The sequence below is a fragment of the Mustela erminea genome, chromosome 10 (assembly GCF_009829155.1).
Source record: "Mustela erminea isolate mMusErm1 chromosome 10, mMusErm1.Pri, whole genome shotgun sequence".
Taxonomy (NCBI): Eukaryota; Metazoa; Chordata; class Mammalia; order Carnivora; family Mustelidae; genus Mustela; species Mustela erminea.
Window position 1 is genome coordinate 56,754,454 of NC_045623.1, and position 16,121 is coordinate 56,770,574.

The 16,121-nt window shown below is 42.4% G+C and overlaps 1 protein-coding gene across 4 annotated transcripts in view; it reads left to right on the forward strand.

Moving 5' to 3' along the window:
- JAK1 (Janus kinase 1) overlaps positions 1-16,121 on the forward strand; it is a 127,595-nt gene that overhangs the window by 76,302 nt on the left and 35,172 nt on the right. For all 4 annotated transcript variants that reach the window (XR_004276214.1, XR_004276213.1, XM_032302458.1 and 1 more), the window contains 4 exons: positions 866-948; positions 3,647-3,845; positions 7,307-7,430; positions 13,513-13,666. Coding sequence is in view for 2 of the 4 variants with exons in the window: in XM_032302458.1 (XP_032158349.1) it covers positions 943-948; positions 3,647-3,845; positions 7,307-7,430; positions 13,513-13,666 (483 nt within the window). In the remaining 2 variants the exon portion in view is untranslated. The remainder of the gene's footprint in view (positions 1-865; positions 949-3,646; positions 3,846-7,306; positions 7,431-13,512; positions 13,667-16,121) is intronic.

Genomic DNA, 16,121 nt, shown 5'->3' on the forward strand with positions numbered 1-16,121 from the left:
TCCTTAGTTGCAAAAATTATTTGATTCTACTGTTAAAAAATTTGTGAGAGGCATCTGGAGAGTTGTTAATAGAGAGTTCTGTGGGGGCGCCTGGGTGGCTTAGTGGGTTAAGCTTCTGCCTTCAGCTCGGGTCATGATCTCAGGTTCCTGTGATTGAGTCCCGCATTGGGCTCTCTGCTCAGCAGGGAGCCTGCTTCCTCCTCTTTCTCTCTGCCTGCCACTCTGCCTACTTGTGATCTCTCCCTGTCAAATTTAAAAAAAAAAAAAAAAAAATAGAGTTCTGTGTGCATGTTTTGGGCAGGGGGTGGAGGGTGGTGGTTGGTGATGAAGATGGTGGGATCAAGTACTTTAATTCTACAGAATCAAGCTGGTATCTTTATGTTGCTACCTAAGTTTTCAAGGAAGAATGGCTCAAAAAATACTGGGAGAACAAAAAGCATTTTTCATTAGATTTATTCCTAGGCCTTCCCCCTTTCACCGTATTGTAAGATATTTCACCATTAAAATGAGGCCAAGTTGGGGGAGGGTAATTCTAAAGGAAATGTATCTTTGGGTGTCCTGTTGTTCACAGCCTCAGGAGGGAGGTTGTTGATGGAAAAGCACAGGGTCCTCACTTAAACTAGACAGGGCGCCCTATGCCAGGAAGCAAAGTCCCTGGCTTCCTTTCTTGAAGCATTGAAAATATCATCTTCTGAGATGCTTCTCTGTCCTCTCAGTGTCCTCACCAATTTTCTTTTCCTTCTTCCTCCCAAATGCTTTTTCCTGCCCACTTATGGTTTGGGCTGCTTCCTTAATAAAAGTGTCCTCTTACTTTCTGAGGCAATTACCTCTGCAGCTGATTTATTTATTTATCCTTGTTTTTTAGCTCAGCTCTAAACGGACTTTGGAAAGTAGAGAAGAAAATCCAGTCTGCTTTTTGGAGGACTTTGGACAGCCGAATAAATGCAGGTATATACATTTGCATATTTTTAAAGAAGGGCCAAAAGGAAAATAGCTTTTAGAAAGAATAATGAAACTGATCTTGGATTTACAGGGCTATGCACTCTTATATCCTTTACTTTTAAAGTATCGGTATTTTAATTTTTGTTTGTTTCCAAATTTGAGTGTGCTGGTTTAAAAATCCCGAATATGGAAATATAGGAATTCCAAAGTAAAAGGTAAACTTCCCTTATAATCCTTCCTAGATATTCAGCACTTTAACAGTTTATTGTATGTTTTTCCGTATTATGCATATGCATGACTGAAAGGGTCATATTATACACATTATGCTTTTTTCACTTTGCTGTATGTCCTGTATGTCTGCCAGTGTGGGTTCATGTAGCTTTATCTCACCTTTTTTAACAGCTGTATAGTAATCTTTTATGTTGATTGTTCTCATTTTGTTTCATCCCCTGTTGGACATTGCCAGTTATTTTCTTATTTTAAGTGGTGCCACACCTTGTACATATATAATTTGTATACTTACCTGATCATTTCCTTGGGGTGAAAGGGTATAACCCCGTCTCTGAGTTCTTCCCATGCCACACCTCTATAGGATCTCAATGACAAAGGCTTATTTTACATTGTAAAGCCGACTGCGGCTGTTTTGTTTTCTGTGTGTATTTTTCATTGTGGGGTGGAGTTGGGAGCTTCAGTGTTGGGTTTAAAAACTTTCTTCCTTGACAGTTGATCTGAACCCTCAGGGTAAGTTATGAGCTAGTCTTACAGCCTGTGTTCTGGAAGATTCTGGTTTTCAAGGTGAAACAAGTAAAATTGAGTGCCTCTCAGTTGTAGCATTGAGGCATATCCGATTCGTGTCTCTACTGTAAGTATCTTGCCTCACCAGGGCAGCTAATAAACAAGCACATGAGTTTGGTGAAAAGACCTGTGGCTGGGGACGCCTGGGTGGCTCAGTTGGTTAAGCAGCTGCCTTCGGCTCAGGTCATGATCCCAGCGTCCTGGGATCGAGTCCCACATCGGGCTCCTTGCTCCGCAGGGAGCCTGCTTCTCCCTCTGCCTCTGCCTTCCATTCTGTCTGCCTGTGCTCTTTCTCTCTCTCTCTGACAAATAAATAAATAAAATCTTTAAAAAAAAAAAAAGACCTGTGGCTGTTGTCCGTACTCTTGACTTGTCTTGTTTGGAGGAGCTTCCTTGGACCTTTCTGCAAGCGCCTATTAAATGTAAGGTTCTGTGCTAGGTACTGGGAATATCTATGATGTCACTAGATGAGTGACATGGTCCTTGCCCTTAAGAAACTCCCAGCATACATGATTGAGAGAGACAGACATGTGCATAAGATGGTCATAACCCAGTGTGGTTAGTACAGCGAGGTGATCTTGGGAGAGGGCATCTATCTTAGGGGATGGGATGGAGGTTCCTAAGTCCTTCTTGGAGGAGGTAATGTCCAAGCTGAGCTCTAAAGAAAATTGCAGCTTGCCATGAAGAGGATGAAGTGGGGAGGTATTCCTGGTAGAGAAACCAGGATGACCAAAGGCAGGAAGGTGTGAAAAACAGGATGGGGACGGAGCTGGAGTGACAAGAACGATGAATGGCAGCTTTGTTGGTTTTCAGGCATGAAGTCAGAGGCTAGGAGTAATGGAAGATGAAGTTGGGGGAGTGGGGTGGGAGCTAGCTGGCAGGCAATGGAGGGGCTCTGTGAGGAGTTTGAGATGGCGCTTGTAGATTAATGGGAAGCCTTTGGAGGATCTGATATGTGTTACAGAGACATTACTTTGAGGGCCAAGTGAAGGTTGGGCTGGCAGGCAGAAGGAAAGTAGAAACTTGGGGTCAGGGAAGTTAGTTTGTGTCTAAGTGATTGGTGTCAGAGTGAGGGGAAGAAAAAATGTATAGGGTTTTCCTTTGTTCCCCCTACTTTCTGCCTCGTCTAAGGCTAAGTAGCTGAGGCTGACTCTTCGATCCTTGTTACCCTCCCTTTAGTGGGGAGCAGAGGTGAATGACTTATTTATGAGTTTCTCAGTAACAAGTTCTGACCTCTTCAAAGCAAGGCTTCCAGCCCTCATTCTCCTGTCACAAAGTGCTGCCCATCCTCCTACCTGCCCATGGAGTGACAGGGACCTGGCTCTGTTCATTAGTTTTCAAGACACTTCTATATGGCTCATGAACCCGAATTGGTAGTCCTTTTGTGTGTGCCATCTCAGAGCCAGCCCTGGGCTAGACTCGGGGCATGAGGATAGAAAAGACATGGTTCATGCCCTCACTGAGCTTCCTGGTTAGTGGGAGATAGACAAAGTTAAAAGACCATTTGATCTGTGCCATGGGTCAATTCAGAAGTGAAATGATTCTGGTAGAGCTAGCTGCAGCATTAACATCAGTGGTTCCAGAATGAGCCGCATTTTTCAACTACTACTTGTGTGCCAATAGAGAAAACAAATTTAGGCTGTGTCTAAAATTATTCTGATTTTTGAGAACATGATCTAATCATAATTAGAATGCATAATGGATTATGTGTGTAATTAGAGTGGATGGTTTCACCTCTTATACCTTCTGATGTGTTTGATTTTCAGGAGAGGCAAGGTGCAGGGAGAGGTACTTAACTTGCTTGAGAGGTAGTTCTGCCTGCTTCCATTACCTTCCTGACATTCTCTTGCACCACTCGAACTTTTAGCACGTAGAATGACCACACAGTCTTGTTTTCCTTCCACTACAGTATCTAAATATAAAAGAGGACTGCAATGCCATGGCTTTCTGTGCTAAAATGAGGAGCTCTAAGAAGACGGAGGTGAATCTGGAGGCCCCCGAGCCAGGAGTGGAAGTGCTCTTCTATCTTTCTGATAGGGAGCCCCTCCGGCTGGGCAGCGGAGAGTACACTGCGGAGGAGATCTGCATCAGGGCTGCGCAGGAATGCTGTGAGTACAGGTTGCCCGGGGCACATTTCCGCTGTCCAGCAGGTGCATCCCAGTGTCTCTGCCCACCCCCCCACACCCCGGAACTCTGCTGTGTGGGTTCTGCCCTGCCTCTGCCACTTACTTGCATTTGACTGTAGGCCAGTGATTTTAATTTTGAAAGTTTGACTTTTCACTTTCTTAACCAACTGAGCCACCCAGGTGTCCCTGACTTTTCACTTTCTTGATCGTAAATTGTCTTGTTCTTGCTCTGTCACTCATGACTTTGGGATACCAGGGAATGATGCTTGCCTGCTGTGGAGGCTCAGTTTTTATTTCCCCTACCTCTAGGAAACTGGAATCATATCAGCACTAAATGAATAAAAACAGGGAGTACAAAGTTACATGCTCAGTAATGGCATCTCTCAATATCTGAATGATTGTTCAAAACTTCTTCTGAAAAGTGTGATCCTTTCTTTCGCCACTTTAATTTGCTCCCTCCCCCATGATTCTGACTTGAAGTGAGAAGTTGAGTGTCACTTTGTGGCTTGGTCAGAATGCCAGCTTGTAAAAAGGGCAGTGAGGCTGTGAACAACATGCTCTTTTTTTTCCCCCCCTCCATGTGAACCTTGTCTTACTTAAGTTAGCCTGTTGCCCTCGGAAGGTGAGAAACCAAACTGAATAACAAAATGAAGCCCTCTTTGTTATCCTTTGAACTTGGAATCAGTCATAGCTTTTTTCTACATCCTTGTATATGACTAGTAAAGTTAAATCATAGAAATATAAATATACGATCTGATCTCCTGGGATTGTGGTCATGGTTGTATAACTGTAAATATACTAAAATTCACTGAAATTTACAGTAAAATGGGTAGGCTTTATAATATATAAATTATATCTTAATAAAGCTCATTCTAAAAAAAAAAACTATTTTATGATGATGATATGACTAGTGATGATGGCCAGTCGTCTGATCCGTGTTTCATTTATATATCATCTTTAGCCCTCAGGACAATTATATTGGGATAGTAGAGACATTTCAAGAAATACTTACCTAGTTTGCCTGATATATATATATATATATCTGCCTCAAATGCTTTAAATACCAGAGTTCCAATAAAAGGGGAGAGATTGGTGCTACAGGGAAGAGTGTAGTAGGCCCTTACTAACTAAACACATTAGATAAAATCAGCTGAGCTATGTAAATTATTAGGGGGGAAATGTATTAATCTTCTAAAGTTGTTTTGACTAGATAGCGAAGTAAATAAGGAACCAGCTTTTGACAACAGCTTTCAAAGGATTTGTAATTAGCAAAACAACTAGATGTAAATTATTGCTTCTAATGTATTTTTTTAAGGTGTTGTTTTTTTCTCCTTTCCCTTGGGGTTTGGTTTATAGTGTTTATTCTGTTAGCCTAGCCATGGTGTTTGTACAGAATTGCTGGGCTGCAGTTAATGAGAGAGCAAGGGGCTGCTGCTATAGAAGAGGGGAGAGAGCCTGAGTCCGCAGGCAGATGTAGCCACTGAGTCTGCTGTAGGTCCGGGCTCAGGGCCAGTCGGTGTAGGGCACCCGCCAAGCCCAGTCTGGAGAGAATGAGTGGGCTCTTTAATAACTGACTCAGGGGAGTGTTGCAGACATTTATTAATTTTAAAAAAGTGTATGAGTACAGAATGCCACATGTTCTTATAGCTCTGCTTATTATTATAGTAAGTAGTATTTAGAGGCAGTATTGTTTTCTTCTCTGTTGTCCATTAAAGATATGGTCTCTTTTTGTTCTTTCAGCTCTCATTATTTTACTTCCTCATTACCTCTGTCTTGGTTTGAATCGTTAAGTCTGCATTTTATTAGCCGAGTAGCCTTGAATTAGGCTAAATCTCGGGAGGCCACAGTTCCTTCACCTGTAAAATCGCAAAGATATTAATTACCTCATTAAGTGTCAAGAGGATTAAAAGATAATCAGTGTACAGTGTGTTAGCCTGATGCCTGACACTTAACTCTCAGTAAATGTTAGTGTTGTTGTTACCATTATTCAGTACTTTTGTATAAAAAGCTATCTTTGATCTTCCTATTATAAGTATGAATAGTATTAAAGTCAGACATATGGTAGAATACATATTGTTGATTACAAATTACGCTTCAGTATGTACGTGTCAGTGCACATTCAAATCTGCGTACTTGTGAGTAGAGGCTGGGTTTCCAGGCTGGCTCAGAAGGGCCAATTCATGAATGAACAACTATAGTATACCTAAAACATAGTCTTAATAATATTGGATCTAGAACTCGTTTGCTTTTGTTCCCAAAGAAAAATGCTCTTTGAAGTTTACCCCCATCTTCTCTGTTGTAAGGGACTTCTGAGGGATGAGTCCAGATACCTTGCGCAGAAGGAATTGAGGGCTTCCAGTGAGGGGGCATCAGGATGCCAAGGCATTTGTTGCATCTTCATGCAGTGTGTGTGTGCTGGAGAGAGTTGGTGGCTAAATGGATGGGCAGGGGCGGTGAGGGTCCCTGTCAGTGTGTGTCTCGCTTCAGAGGTCTGATTTGGGAAGTGCCGATTACCTTATATTTCCATATATTTTTCGGTTAAGTTGACTGTATCTTAGCTTGAGGCTTGGTCATGCATGAAGATATCAGTCATAACTGAGTATGTGCAATCACCACCTTCTTCCCTTCCCCCATGCTTTTACATCACAAGTATGTGTAATTTTAATTATGGCCTCAGAAGTAAGTGGAAAGGTGCTTTCCTGGCCTCGGGATCTCCTTTGTCTTTTTAACCCTTCCTGTATCAAAGGAGGCAGTTGGTAGTGGGGGGAGGCAAGGGAGCACTATAGGACCACTTTTGTTAAGCATGTATCTTCTTATTAGTTGGCTACTAATAAAAAATATTTATTATAACTATACAGAGTACTTAAGAAGTGTATTTATTATTAATGGTAATAGATTTTTATCACTGACAAAAATCAATTTGGTTATTTATTCTAACTCACGATTTCGTGTACTACTGCCAGGAACTTTTTTTCATGTTTAATGCATAATCAGAGTGTGTTAGAATTGGTAAAACATTTCTGTACGAGACAGATTGTGGGGATTTCCCGAACTCCAAGAATGTTTCTGGGATTAGCAAGGTGCCTGCCCATCAGGTGGGATCTGGGAATGTGGGCTGGCATATTTTTTCTTTTAGGCAGGATTTGTTAAGACTGTCATAGACACCGTGATGAGAAATACCATTAGACTTTTATTTTCAAATGGGTTTTATCTGGTTTGCCAGGAGCTATAGTACATATTCCTGGGGAGCCATGGTTCTAAATTATCATGATTAAAACTGCCTGATTAAACATGGTTGGTAGTCATATTTGCCCTGAAAGGATAAAAATGTGACCTAGATTCTTCAGATAGAGTTCCTTGTCTTTTCTTACATCCTGCTTCAGAAACAAATGGCCTAATGTATCTGTCTTTAATTTTCTGATATGTTCTTTACCTATCCCTAGGTATCTCTCCCCTGTGTCACAACCTCTTTGCCCTGTATGACGAGAACAGCAAGCTCTGGTATGCCCCGAATCGCGCCATCACTGTTGACGACAAGACATCCCTCCGGCTCCACTACCGGATGAGGTATGGGGGCCCGCTTGGCTGCCTCTTGTGGGGGTGTGACAGTCAGCCCTGAGCCCTGAGTCACTTACTGGGAAGATTTATAGTCATTTTGTAATTGGTGAGTTTTGTATTTGCTTGGTCTGAGAAAGGACTTTTTCAGTATTTGAGATACAATTCAAGATGAATTCGATCACCACTGTCTGCCACATTTTAGAAAAAACATCGTTATGATGCAGAGGGTATTTTGAATAGAATTAGTATCCTACAGCAGAGTTTTTCAAGCAGTGAATCATGGTTATTAATTTAATTTAGTGAGTTGTGACCAGAATTTGTCTTAAAAAAAAAAAACAAACCCACAAAAAAAACGAACAGGCGAGAATAGGTAATACTGGCGTACACACATATCCTAAGAGTATTGTTTTTTCACAACTTCTTCTTGAGATATGAAGATGTATGTACCAGGTCATGATACCATAAATGATTTCTTCTTAAAAGTTCCAGCTAAAACGTTTGAGAAACACCACTTGAAGGGGTTCCCTAGAAATCCTAGGTTGGTCTTGCTCTCAAGGGGTAGATGTTGTGATCCACTCCCTGAGGATTTTTATCTAGTGGGTGGGACCCAAGTTTTTCTTCTGATGAGTAAAGTATTTGCCTTGTTTCCTGTATCTTAGACTTTCTTAGATGTCATGTAGTCTCCCAGGGTGGCACAGTCAGTACTTCACTGTAGGGTCTTGAGTTTATAAGCCCATTTGCGCTGTACCCAGAATTGAAAATAGGTCTGTTAGATACTAGTTAAGCACAAGTGAATGTGTACTTAATTTATAAAAAGGGTGAATTCTTTTTGAAAAGCATCTTAATTTACATAGAGGTGATAAAATCTGTGGATTCCCTCAGGTGCTAATGGAATGTAGGGACTAGCTTGAAAAGCCCTCTGGGATCTGGGAGGCTCTCCCCAATATCTTAGCTGCTGTTTCCTTTGGGAAGTTGTTAGAGTTGTTAACATTCCAGACTGGCCTGGGTGCTTTTCTCAGCGGCAGTTGAACCAGATCTTTCTTTGGTAATCATCCTAGGGCTGACTTTTTTTTTCCTTCTTCTTCTTTCTATACTCACCCAAGGTTTTACTTAAAGGGGAAAGGTGTGTAGCATGTGAGATTTCACGCCCCAGATTTAGGGAAACATTCACTCCACCCAGCTGAGCCTCCTGACTATATTTGGATTTGTTTTTCAAAGTGTAATCTTGCTTTCTGTGGCCTCAGGGGTTGGCTCTGTGATCCAGCATTAAAATGTATCTTTGTAGCTGGCAGTCCAGGAAGTGGGCATGTCACTGAGTTCTAAAGTCTTTCCTTGTAGATCTCTCCACTTGGCTCAGAATCTGGAATGGTAGAATTGGGGACTTGGATGAGACCTGAGTTTACCTAATTCAACTACTGCAGTTGTTTAGGGAGAACTGTGCCCCAGATGAAGAAGTGAGTTACCCAGAGTCACACACCTAGTGAATCCTCTTGTCAGTCCCAGTGGCCTTCTTTGAGACTTTGGTCTTTGTTGAGTGTGTGTGTCCCTCACTCACCATTAAAAGCTAGTTATCTTCTCCTCCTCCTTGTTTGGTTAGCTGCCAGGAAGTGCTGGGCTACTTCATTTTTTGGCACCTCGACTTTGTACCTGACATTGCGCTTTCAGCAGGATATTGCTTTGTTACCACAGGCTCTTTGAACTTGGAAAAAAGATCCCACCCAAAGCTAAAACATTTGCATTACAACAAACTACAAAAACTTTGAAACCTCATAATCTCACCACTAAAGGAGGTGTAATACAAAACAAATGTTAGTGACTATTTTAGTGAAATCCCAGCTCTATTTTGGGAAATACTCTGTGCTTCAATTTTAATTTTCTGTTTTTAGATAATGCTTTTAATAGTTCTTTTAATAATATATCTTAATATAAGCCTATGTTTTATTCCTTTTTAAGAAAAAAAATATTTTCTTGATCTTTTACTATCCATTAGTAAAAAGAAATAGAAACCCAGGGAGAATTTGTTGTGTATAATATCTGTATGTAAACTTAGAATATGCAGTCATTTGTAATGTAGTTTTCTCAAAAACTTGCAAGGAAGGCGTATCTCCTTGATAGGTCTATCTTTTTATCTCTCTCTCCCTCCCTCTTCCTTCCTGTGTCGTTCCTCACGCCATTTTGAAAAGGAATCTACGCAGCTGTTATACTATATTTATTTATGCCATTCTTTATTTTTTTTCCATTAGCATGTTCTAATTTGGGACATTTGTGTGTGGCCCAAGTTTGATGAACATCTTGATAATTGATTTTTTTTTAAGATTTTATTTATGTATTTGACAGAGATCACAAGTAGGCAGAGAGGGTGGCAGAGGCAGGGGATGCAGGCTCCTTGCTGAGCAGAGAGCCCGATGTGGGACCACATCCCAGGACCTTGAGATCATGACCTGAGCTGAAGGCAGAGCCTTAACCCACTGAGCCACCCAGGTGCCCTGATAATTAATTTTGAAAAGGAGTGTAGAGCATCTTTTTATGTATCTGTTGGCTGTCTGTTGTCTTTGAAAAATGTTCGCGTCTTCTGTCCAGTTTTTTTTTTTTTTAAAGATTTTATTTATTTATTTGACAGAGAGAGATCACAAGTAGGCAGAGAGGCAGGCAGAGAGAGAGAGAGAGGAGGAAGCAGGCTCCCCGCTGAGCAGAGAGCCCGACGCGGGACTCAATCCCAGGACCCCGAGATCACGACCCGAGCCGAAGGCAGCGGCTCAACCCACTGAGCCACCCAGGCGCCCTTCTGTCCAGTTTTTAATTGGATTATTCATTATGTGGTTTTGAGTTGTAGAAGTTCTTTATTTTGGATATTAGTCCCTTATTGGCTGTGTCATTTGCAATTATCTTCTCCCATTTGTTAGGTTGTGTTTTTGTTTTGTTGAGGGTTTTTCTTGCCTGTGCAAAAGCTTTTTGTTTTGGTGTTGTCTCAGTAATTCAGTTTGTTTTTGTTTCCCTTGCCTCAGGAGACCTACCTAGAAAAAAACGTTCAGAGGCTGATGTCAGAGAGATGACTGCTTGTGTTTTCTTCTAGGAATGTTACAGAATTGTTGAATCATTATATTGTACACCTGAAACTAATATAACACTGTATGTTAATAAAACAAAGTATAGAGTTTCTCTTTTCAAGGTACCTTTTGGTTTTGTCCTACTAGGACAGAATTAGGAAGGTGTTGATTTTGGTAGTTACTGATTTAAAGGTTTTTGTTTTTTGTTTCGTCATTTTATTAAATAAAAGGCTTTGGCCATGGGCAATTTCTAGAGACCCAGCCTTGCTTTAGGCTCTGCTTAGCCATTACTGAGGTAGCAAAGCTGCCCATTAGTTTGATTCCCTCAGTCTCATCTTGTCTGAACATCTTGCCAAAAGATTTCCACATCAAAGCTGGTCCCATAGGGCTCAGACAACAGCCTCAAAGAATTGATTGAAGATGATGTTCTGTCCAAAGAGGGTAGGTTGGGCTGTTGGCTTTACCAGGTGTGAGGACTCTTTCTCATAGAGACTGAGTGGGATATGGCAGAAGAGGACCATGCCTTGGACTGGTTCAAAGAGAAGCTGTCCTCCATGCTTCTCTTTCAAACAACCTCCTCCGTCCCGGAGATCCTTTTACCCCTTCTCCCAGGTGCCTTTCCATATTGCACAGAACTCTCGTTTTCTCATCACCACCGTCTTCTACTGCCACACAGAATTTACCTGTCTGCACGCCTTCTTTGCGAGCCATGCTTTGAATGTTTGCGTAAGGAGTGTCTAGCACGGGGTAAATGTTCAGAATTTCTTCACTACTATTCTCCATCGTCCTGTTCACCTGTCTCCTTCCGTGCAGATCCCTAGAACTCCTAGCAGATGTCTGTTTATTATGTGAATGACAAAAACTTTCTGTTTCGGACTTGACTTGGTAGCCAGGGGAGCTGGCTGTGTTCTCATGGATTTTTTTTTTTCTCCCCCAGTCTCAGCTCTTCCTTTATTTACTCAGTTGGTACCACCCATTGACCTCTTACTTTCTGCTTTCCTGAGATCGCTGATCCTCATTGAGTCCTCTCGTCCTGGGCTCTGTCCTGCCCTTGAAGAGTAGACTCCTCAGTCTGGTGAGAGCATAAATGCCAGCCTCTTCCTCAGCTGATAGCCTCACGCCTCTGCCATTACCAGGGCCTGATCGCCTCGCATAAGAGCGTGAGAGGACAGTCCCACTGCCGTGGTTCATGCTACACATGGGCCCCATGGATATATGGTTCTTTGTGTGAGTGAGAGACACCAAAACCCACTGTCAGATTCTCAGTCACTTTCGGAAACTACAGGGAAGATGGGCTATATAGAATCCAGGAAAGTTTTAAAATGTTAATTTTACTTTTTTAGTAACTTCCTTATCCACCCTTCCCTTTCCATATTAATTGCGGCTTCTCGAACTAGTCCGTTCATTTGTCGTTTATTCTTCCAACAATCATGTATTAAGTGTCTGTTGTATGATGGGGGGTTCAGTGCTGAACGAGACAGCTGAGGCCTCTGCCCCCACAGAGGTCACAGCATTGTCCCGACTATTGCCATAGGCATCTGCTTGTCTGTGGATATCCTGCCTCACAGGAACTAGCCTCGCAGTCTTCTCTGCCAGCTGTGTACTGTGCTGGCTCTAAATCCTGGCATTTATTTATAGTGGTCCCAGCTTCTCTTCCCAGCCCTTACTCCTTCCCTGCCACTTCCCCTAGCAGTGGAGGGCAGTTTTTCCCTCCTTTGGCACCTCATCAAAGCCTCTCTTCTGTCCAGGGACAACTTATCTATTAGGCACAGTGCCTAGGGCTCATAATATTGTTAAGGACTCACAAAAGTGCTTTAATTTCTTTTAAAATCAGAGAAAAACAATGAATGTAATGTAGCCTGGATTATATTAGTCTTTATGTCAACACAAATATGAAATATAACTTGAATATTTTTTTATGAAGGAAAAACTCTGGGCTGCATGAAAGTCACAGTGTTGTTATCCTACTTATGAGACATACCCCTTTTATATTACTTCATTGCTATTGTTGGATTTGACCGATTGCCATATATACACACATAGACAAGGAACTCCAGAGCACTAGGGACTATGCCCTTTGAATCCCAGCCTGGCACAGGGCCTGGTGTGTGTAAGCTTTGCAAATATAGCTCAGTGACGGATGTCTGAGTTTAGTGGTAGCACTTTTTTGGGAAGAAATTTTATTTGTTGCTTCTTCCTACCATAGTTGTTTTTGGTCAGCCCCTGGGCATGTCAAGGGAGAAAGACCTGGGTACCAGCTGAGTCTCTAGAGATGGGCCGCAGCAGCTTGGCTTAGTCAATTTCACACGTCCCAGAGCTTGCTGTGTTTCTCTCATCGGTGGCAGAGGCAAGCGGTAGTTAAGAGAACAGGCTTGTTTTCAGGTCACCTAGCTTCTTGGAACCTCAGTTTTCCTCGTCTGTAAAATAGAAACAGCAGAATCTACCTTGTGCAGTTGCTCTAAGGATGAAATGGCATAAAGTGCTTATTAACTTCACACCACTGGAAACTGATGGTTGTAGTAGTGCTCATGTATTTCTTCTGCTTTAACTTTATTGTAAGATAAACTATCAATTTAATAACAGCGGTCTGGGAAATAGGAGCCACTGCCATATTCACTGTATATCTTGATTATACAAGGAAACTTAAAAAAATGTTTGAGCCGAAGTGTTGAAATGGGCATAAAATCGGTCTTGGATTCAAGGCAGGATGGCATTATTAAAGGTGAAGGGAGTGGCTGGGCCAACTTCTGGTTCTAGTCAGCTGTATTTTCCTATTTAGGAAGATGTAGTGGAAAGTCACTTTATCTTCCTGAGTCATAGACAGGTTCTGGCAGGATGCTCTTCACAGAGTGTTTGTAAGAGTGAAAAGAAAAAGGACTTTATAACCAGTGAAGTGTTCCACAGCTGAAAGGTCGATCTGTTTGCTTGCTTTTCAGGCAAGTTTAGCCTCCAGCCCCAAGCACTGTTGGTACAATCAGGACACCTCTCCCATGCATTCCGAGGTCCCCTTTCTCAAAATTGACATTTATTTTCCTGCTTTCCAGGTTCTATTTCACCAACTGGCATGGGACCAATGATAATGAGCAGTCTGTATGGCGACATTCTCCAAAGAAGCAGAAAAATGGCTATGAGAAAAAAAAAGTCCCAGATGCAACCCCTCTCCTTGATGCCAGTTCTTTGGAATATCTGTTTGCTCAGGTAAGAAGTTTGGGCCCAGGAGAACCTGGAGTTCCCACGGTGGGTCGGGCATCACAGGGTTCACATTCCCTTGGGCAGCTGACCTGGTTGGGAGCTAGGATGTGGGGCTTGCTCTGTGGGCAGGCCTTGCTGTCCTTGGACTCAACCTGAGATGAGGTGGAGAAAGGCAGCAAATTCAGTGCCTGGGGGCTAGTTGTCCCACTTGTGGGTTTTTGAGGCTTCTCTCTTCCCTATTCCTCTCTTTTCCCCTCATTTCCTATCATTTTCCTTCTCACCTGTGGTGCCTCCCGTGGAGCTGCAGAGGGATGCTGCAAGCGAGGGAGGGTGTAGTTCAGTGGGCGAAGGTGGGGGCATCTCAGCAGGCAGTAATGTTCGGGGAGGTAGGAGGTGGCTGCCCTGAGTCATGGCAATAGTAGGGTAGGAAGATTCAAAGCTAGACAAAAAAAGAGAAGTTAGAGTCACCTAAATTATATTACCCTATCTGAGATAATGAATATTTTTGGTGATATGCTTCCTGATTTTGCCATACACGTCTTTATTATGTACTGTGTAGTTTTTTAAAATACCATTTTATTAACTGCTTTTTTTAATACATCCTCTTGATGATATTTCAGATGTCAATTAGAAATATAGATCTTTGTCTTAATGACTTCCTAATCACTCAGTCATTCAGCAGATACTTACTGCTGGGTGTCTGTGTACTCCTCACTGCAGTACTGTGAGTACTCTGTGGAACAAGGCAGACATGGTCTCTGCAAGCAGGAGACGCGAAACCCAAGTTGGACAAACAGAAAACAAATAAGCAAATGAAATGATACATAGGTAATTCATAAGAATTGTGAGAAGTGCCACAAAGGAAAAAGCTTTTGTGATAGGGAATATGGGGAGGGGGTTGGAGTGGGAAGATCTAATTTAAAGATCGGAGAAGGTCTCTAAGGAGGTGGCACTTGTGCTGAATCTGGAAGAACAAGGAGTCTGCAGTTCTCAGGAAGGAGAGGGGAAAGTATTTCTTGCCTGTAGTTTTTCAGCAGCAGCACTACTGACATTTTGGGCTGGATAAGTTTTTTGCTATGAGGAACTGCCCTATGCACTGTAGCATAATTACCCACACCCCTGGCCTCCAGTCATTAGATGTCATCCCCCACCAGGTGTGACAACCAAAAATATCTCCAGACACTACCAGATATCCCCTGCAGGGCAAAATCTCCCTGGTTAGAAGAGTCTGATAGGGAAGGAACAGAATGTGCGAAGGCTCTGAGGCAGGCAGGAGTTGAGAGGAGAGGCAGCTTGGCTGCAGGAGAGGAGAGATAAATAAGGAGTGAGACTAGGAAGACTGACAACGAGCTGATCATGTGAGAGCAAGGTGCTTGTTTGGCCTCGTGTGGTGGAAGGAGGGTTGGAGAAAAATGGGTGGAGCTGCAGTTCCGGAGATAGACTTGATGGGACTTGCTGATGGGTTTGGCTGTGGCAAGGGAGAGAATGTGAAGTAACAAAGATGATTTGGGGCAGTGTTTGATCAAGAATGGAGTCCTTCCCTACATTGGGAAGACGGAGAGCAGCAGGTTGGAGAAGGGGTGGGAATTAGGCATTCTCTTTTGGAGATGGCTCTGGAGATTGCAGGTAGGAAGTGAGTATGAGGCTGTAATCCAGAGGGAGAGGCCTCATTTATTTAACTCATCTCCTCTTTGTGGACGTTTTCTGAAGTTTTCCCTATTATGCTATCATCGTTATAGTAACAGTTTGTTGTGGACAGCCTCCACGTGTATTTGTACATGTGTCGTATTATTTCTTTAAGATACACTTTCACATGTGATTTTTGTGTCTGAGTTATATTCTGTTGTACAGCTTTAGTTTCTGGTTGCATTTGATTCCCATTCCATACATACCTTAGGATTGGCCTTAGAGACAACAGAAATGCACAGCCCCAGGCAGGTAGTGTGTGGAAAAAATAAAACAAACTGGCCATTTTCAGATGGATCATTTTTTGTTCAATCTCCCAGTTTTATATATTCAAGGGAAGGGCGTGCCATACTTCCAAGAATAAGTATTGCATTAGAATCTGACCTTCAAGAGGTTCAGGAATGAGTTAGTTAAGGTAGTTATATGGTGATGTTTACAGAAGGGCATAGCTAAACAAAACAGTTTCAGATTTTGTTCTGCTCTTCACACATTGCTGGCAGAGACGATTGTTGTTGGCCCTTAGGAGTTTATGGAAGTGAACAGTGTCCTTTTCGTATGTGAGAGAAACAAGCAGTCCTATCTTGGAAAGAAGAGGAACTGCAGCAGTGAGAAGCCTCTGTCCAGAAACCACTAAACTGAAGTTCCTTCAGGGAAAGTGAGTGTCTTACTTCTGTACAAACACCACCCCTAGACTTCACGTCTGCCTCTTTTCCAGCTAGAGAAAGGCCAAAGAATTCCGTGCACTTGGGGTTAGTAAGGTTAGTGTGGCTTTAGC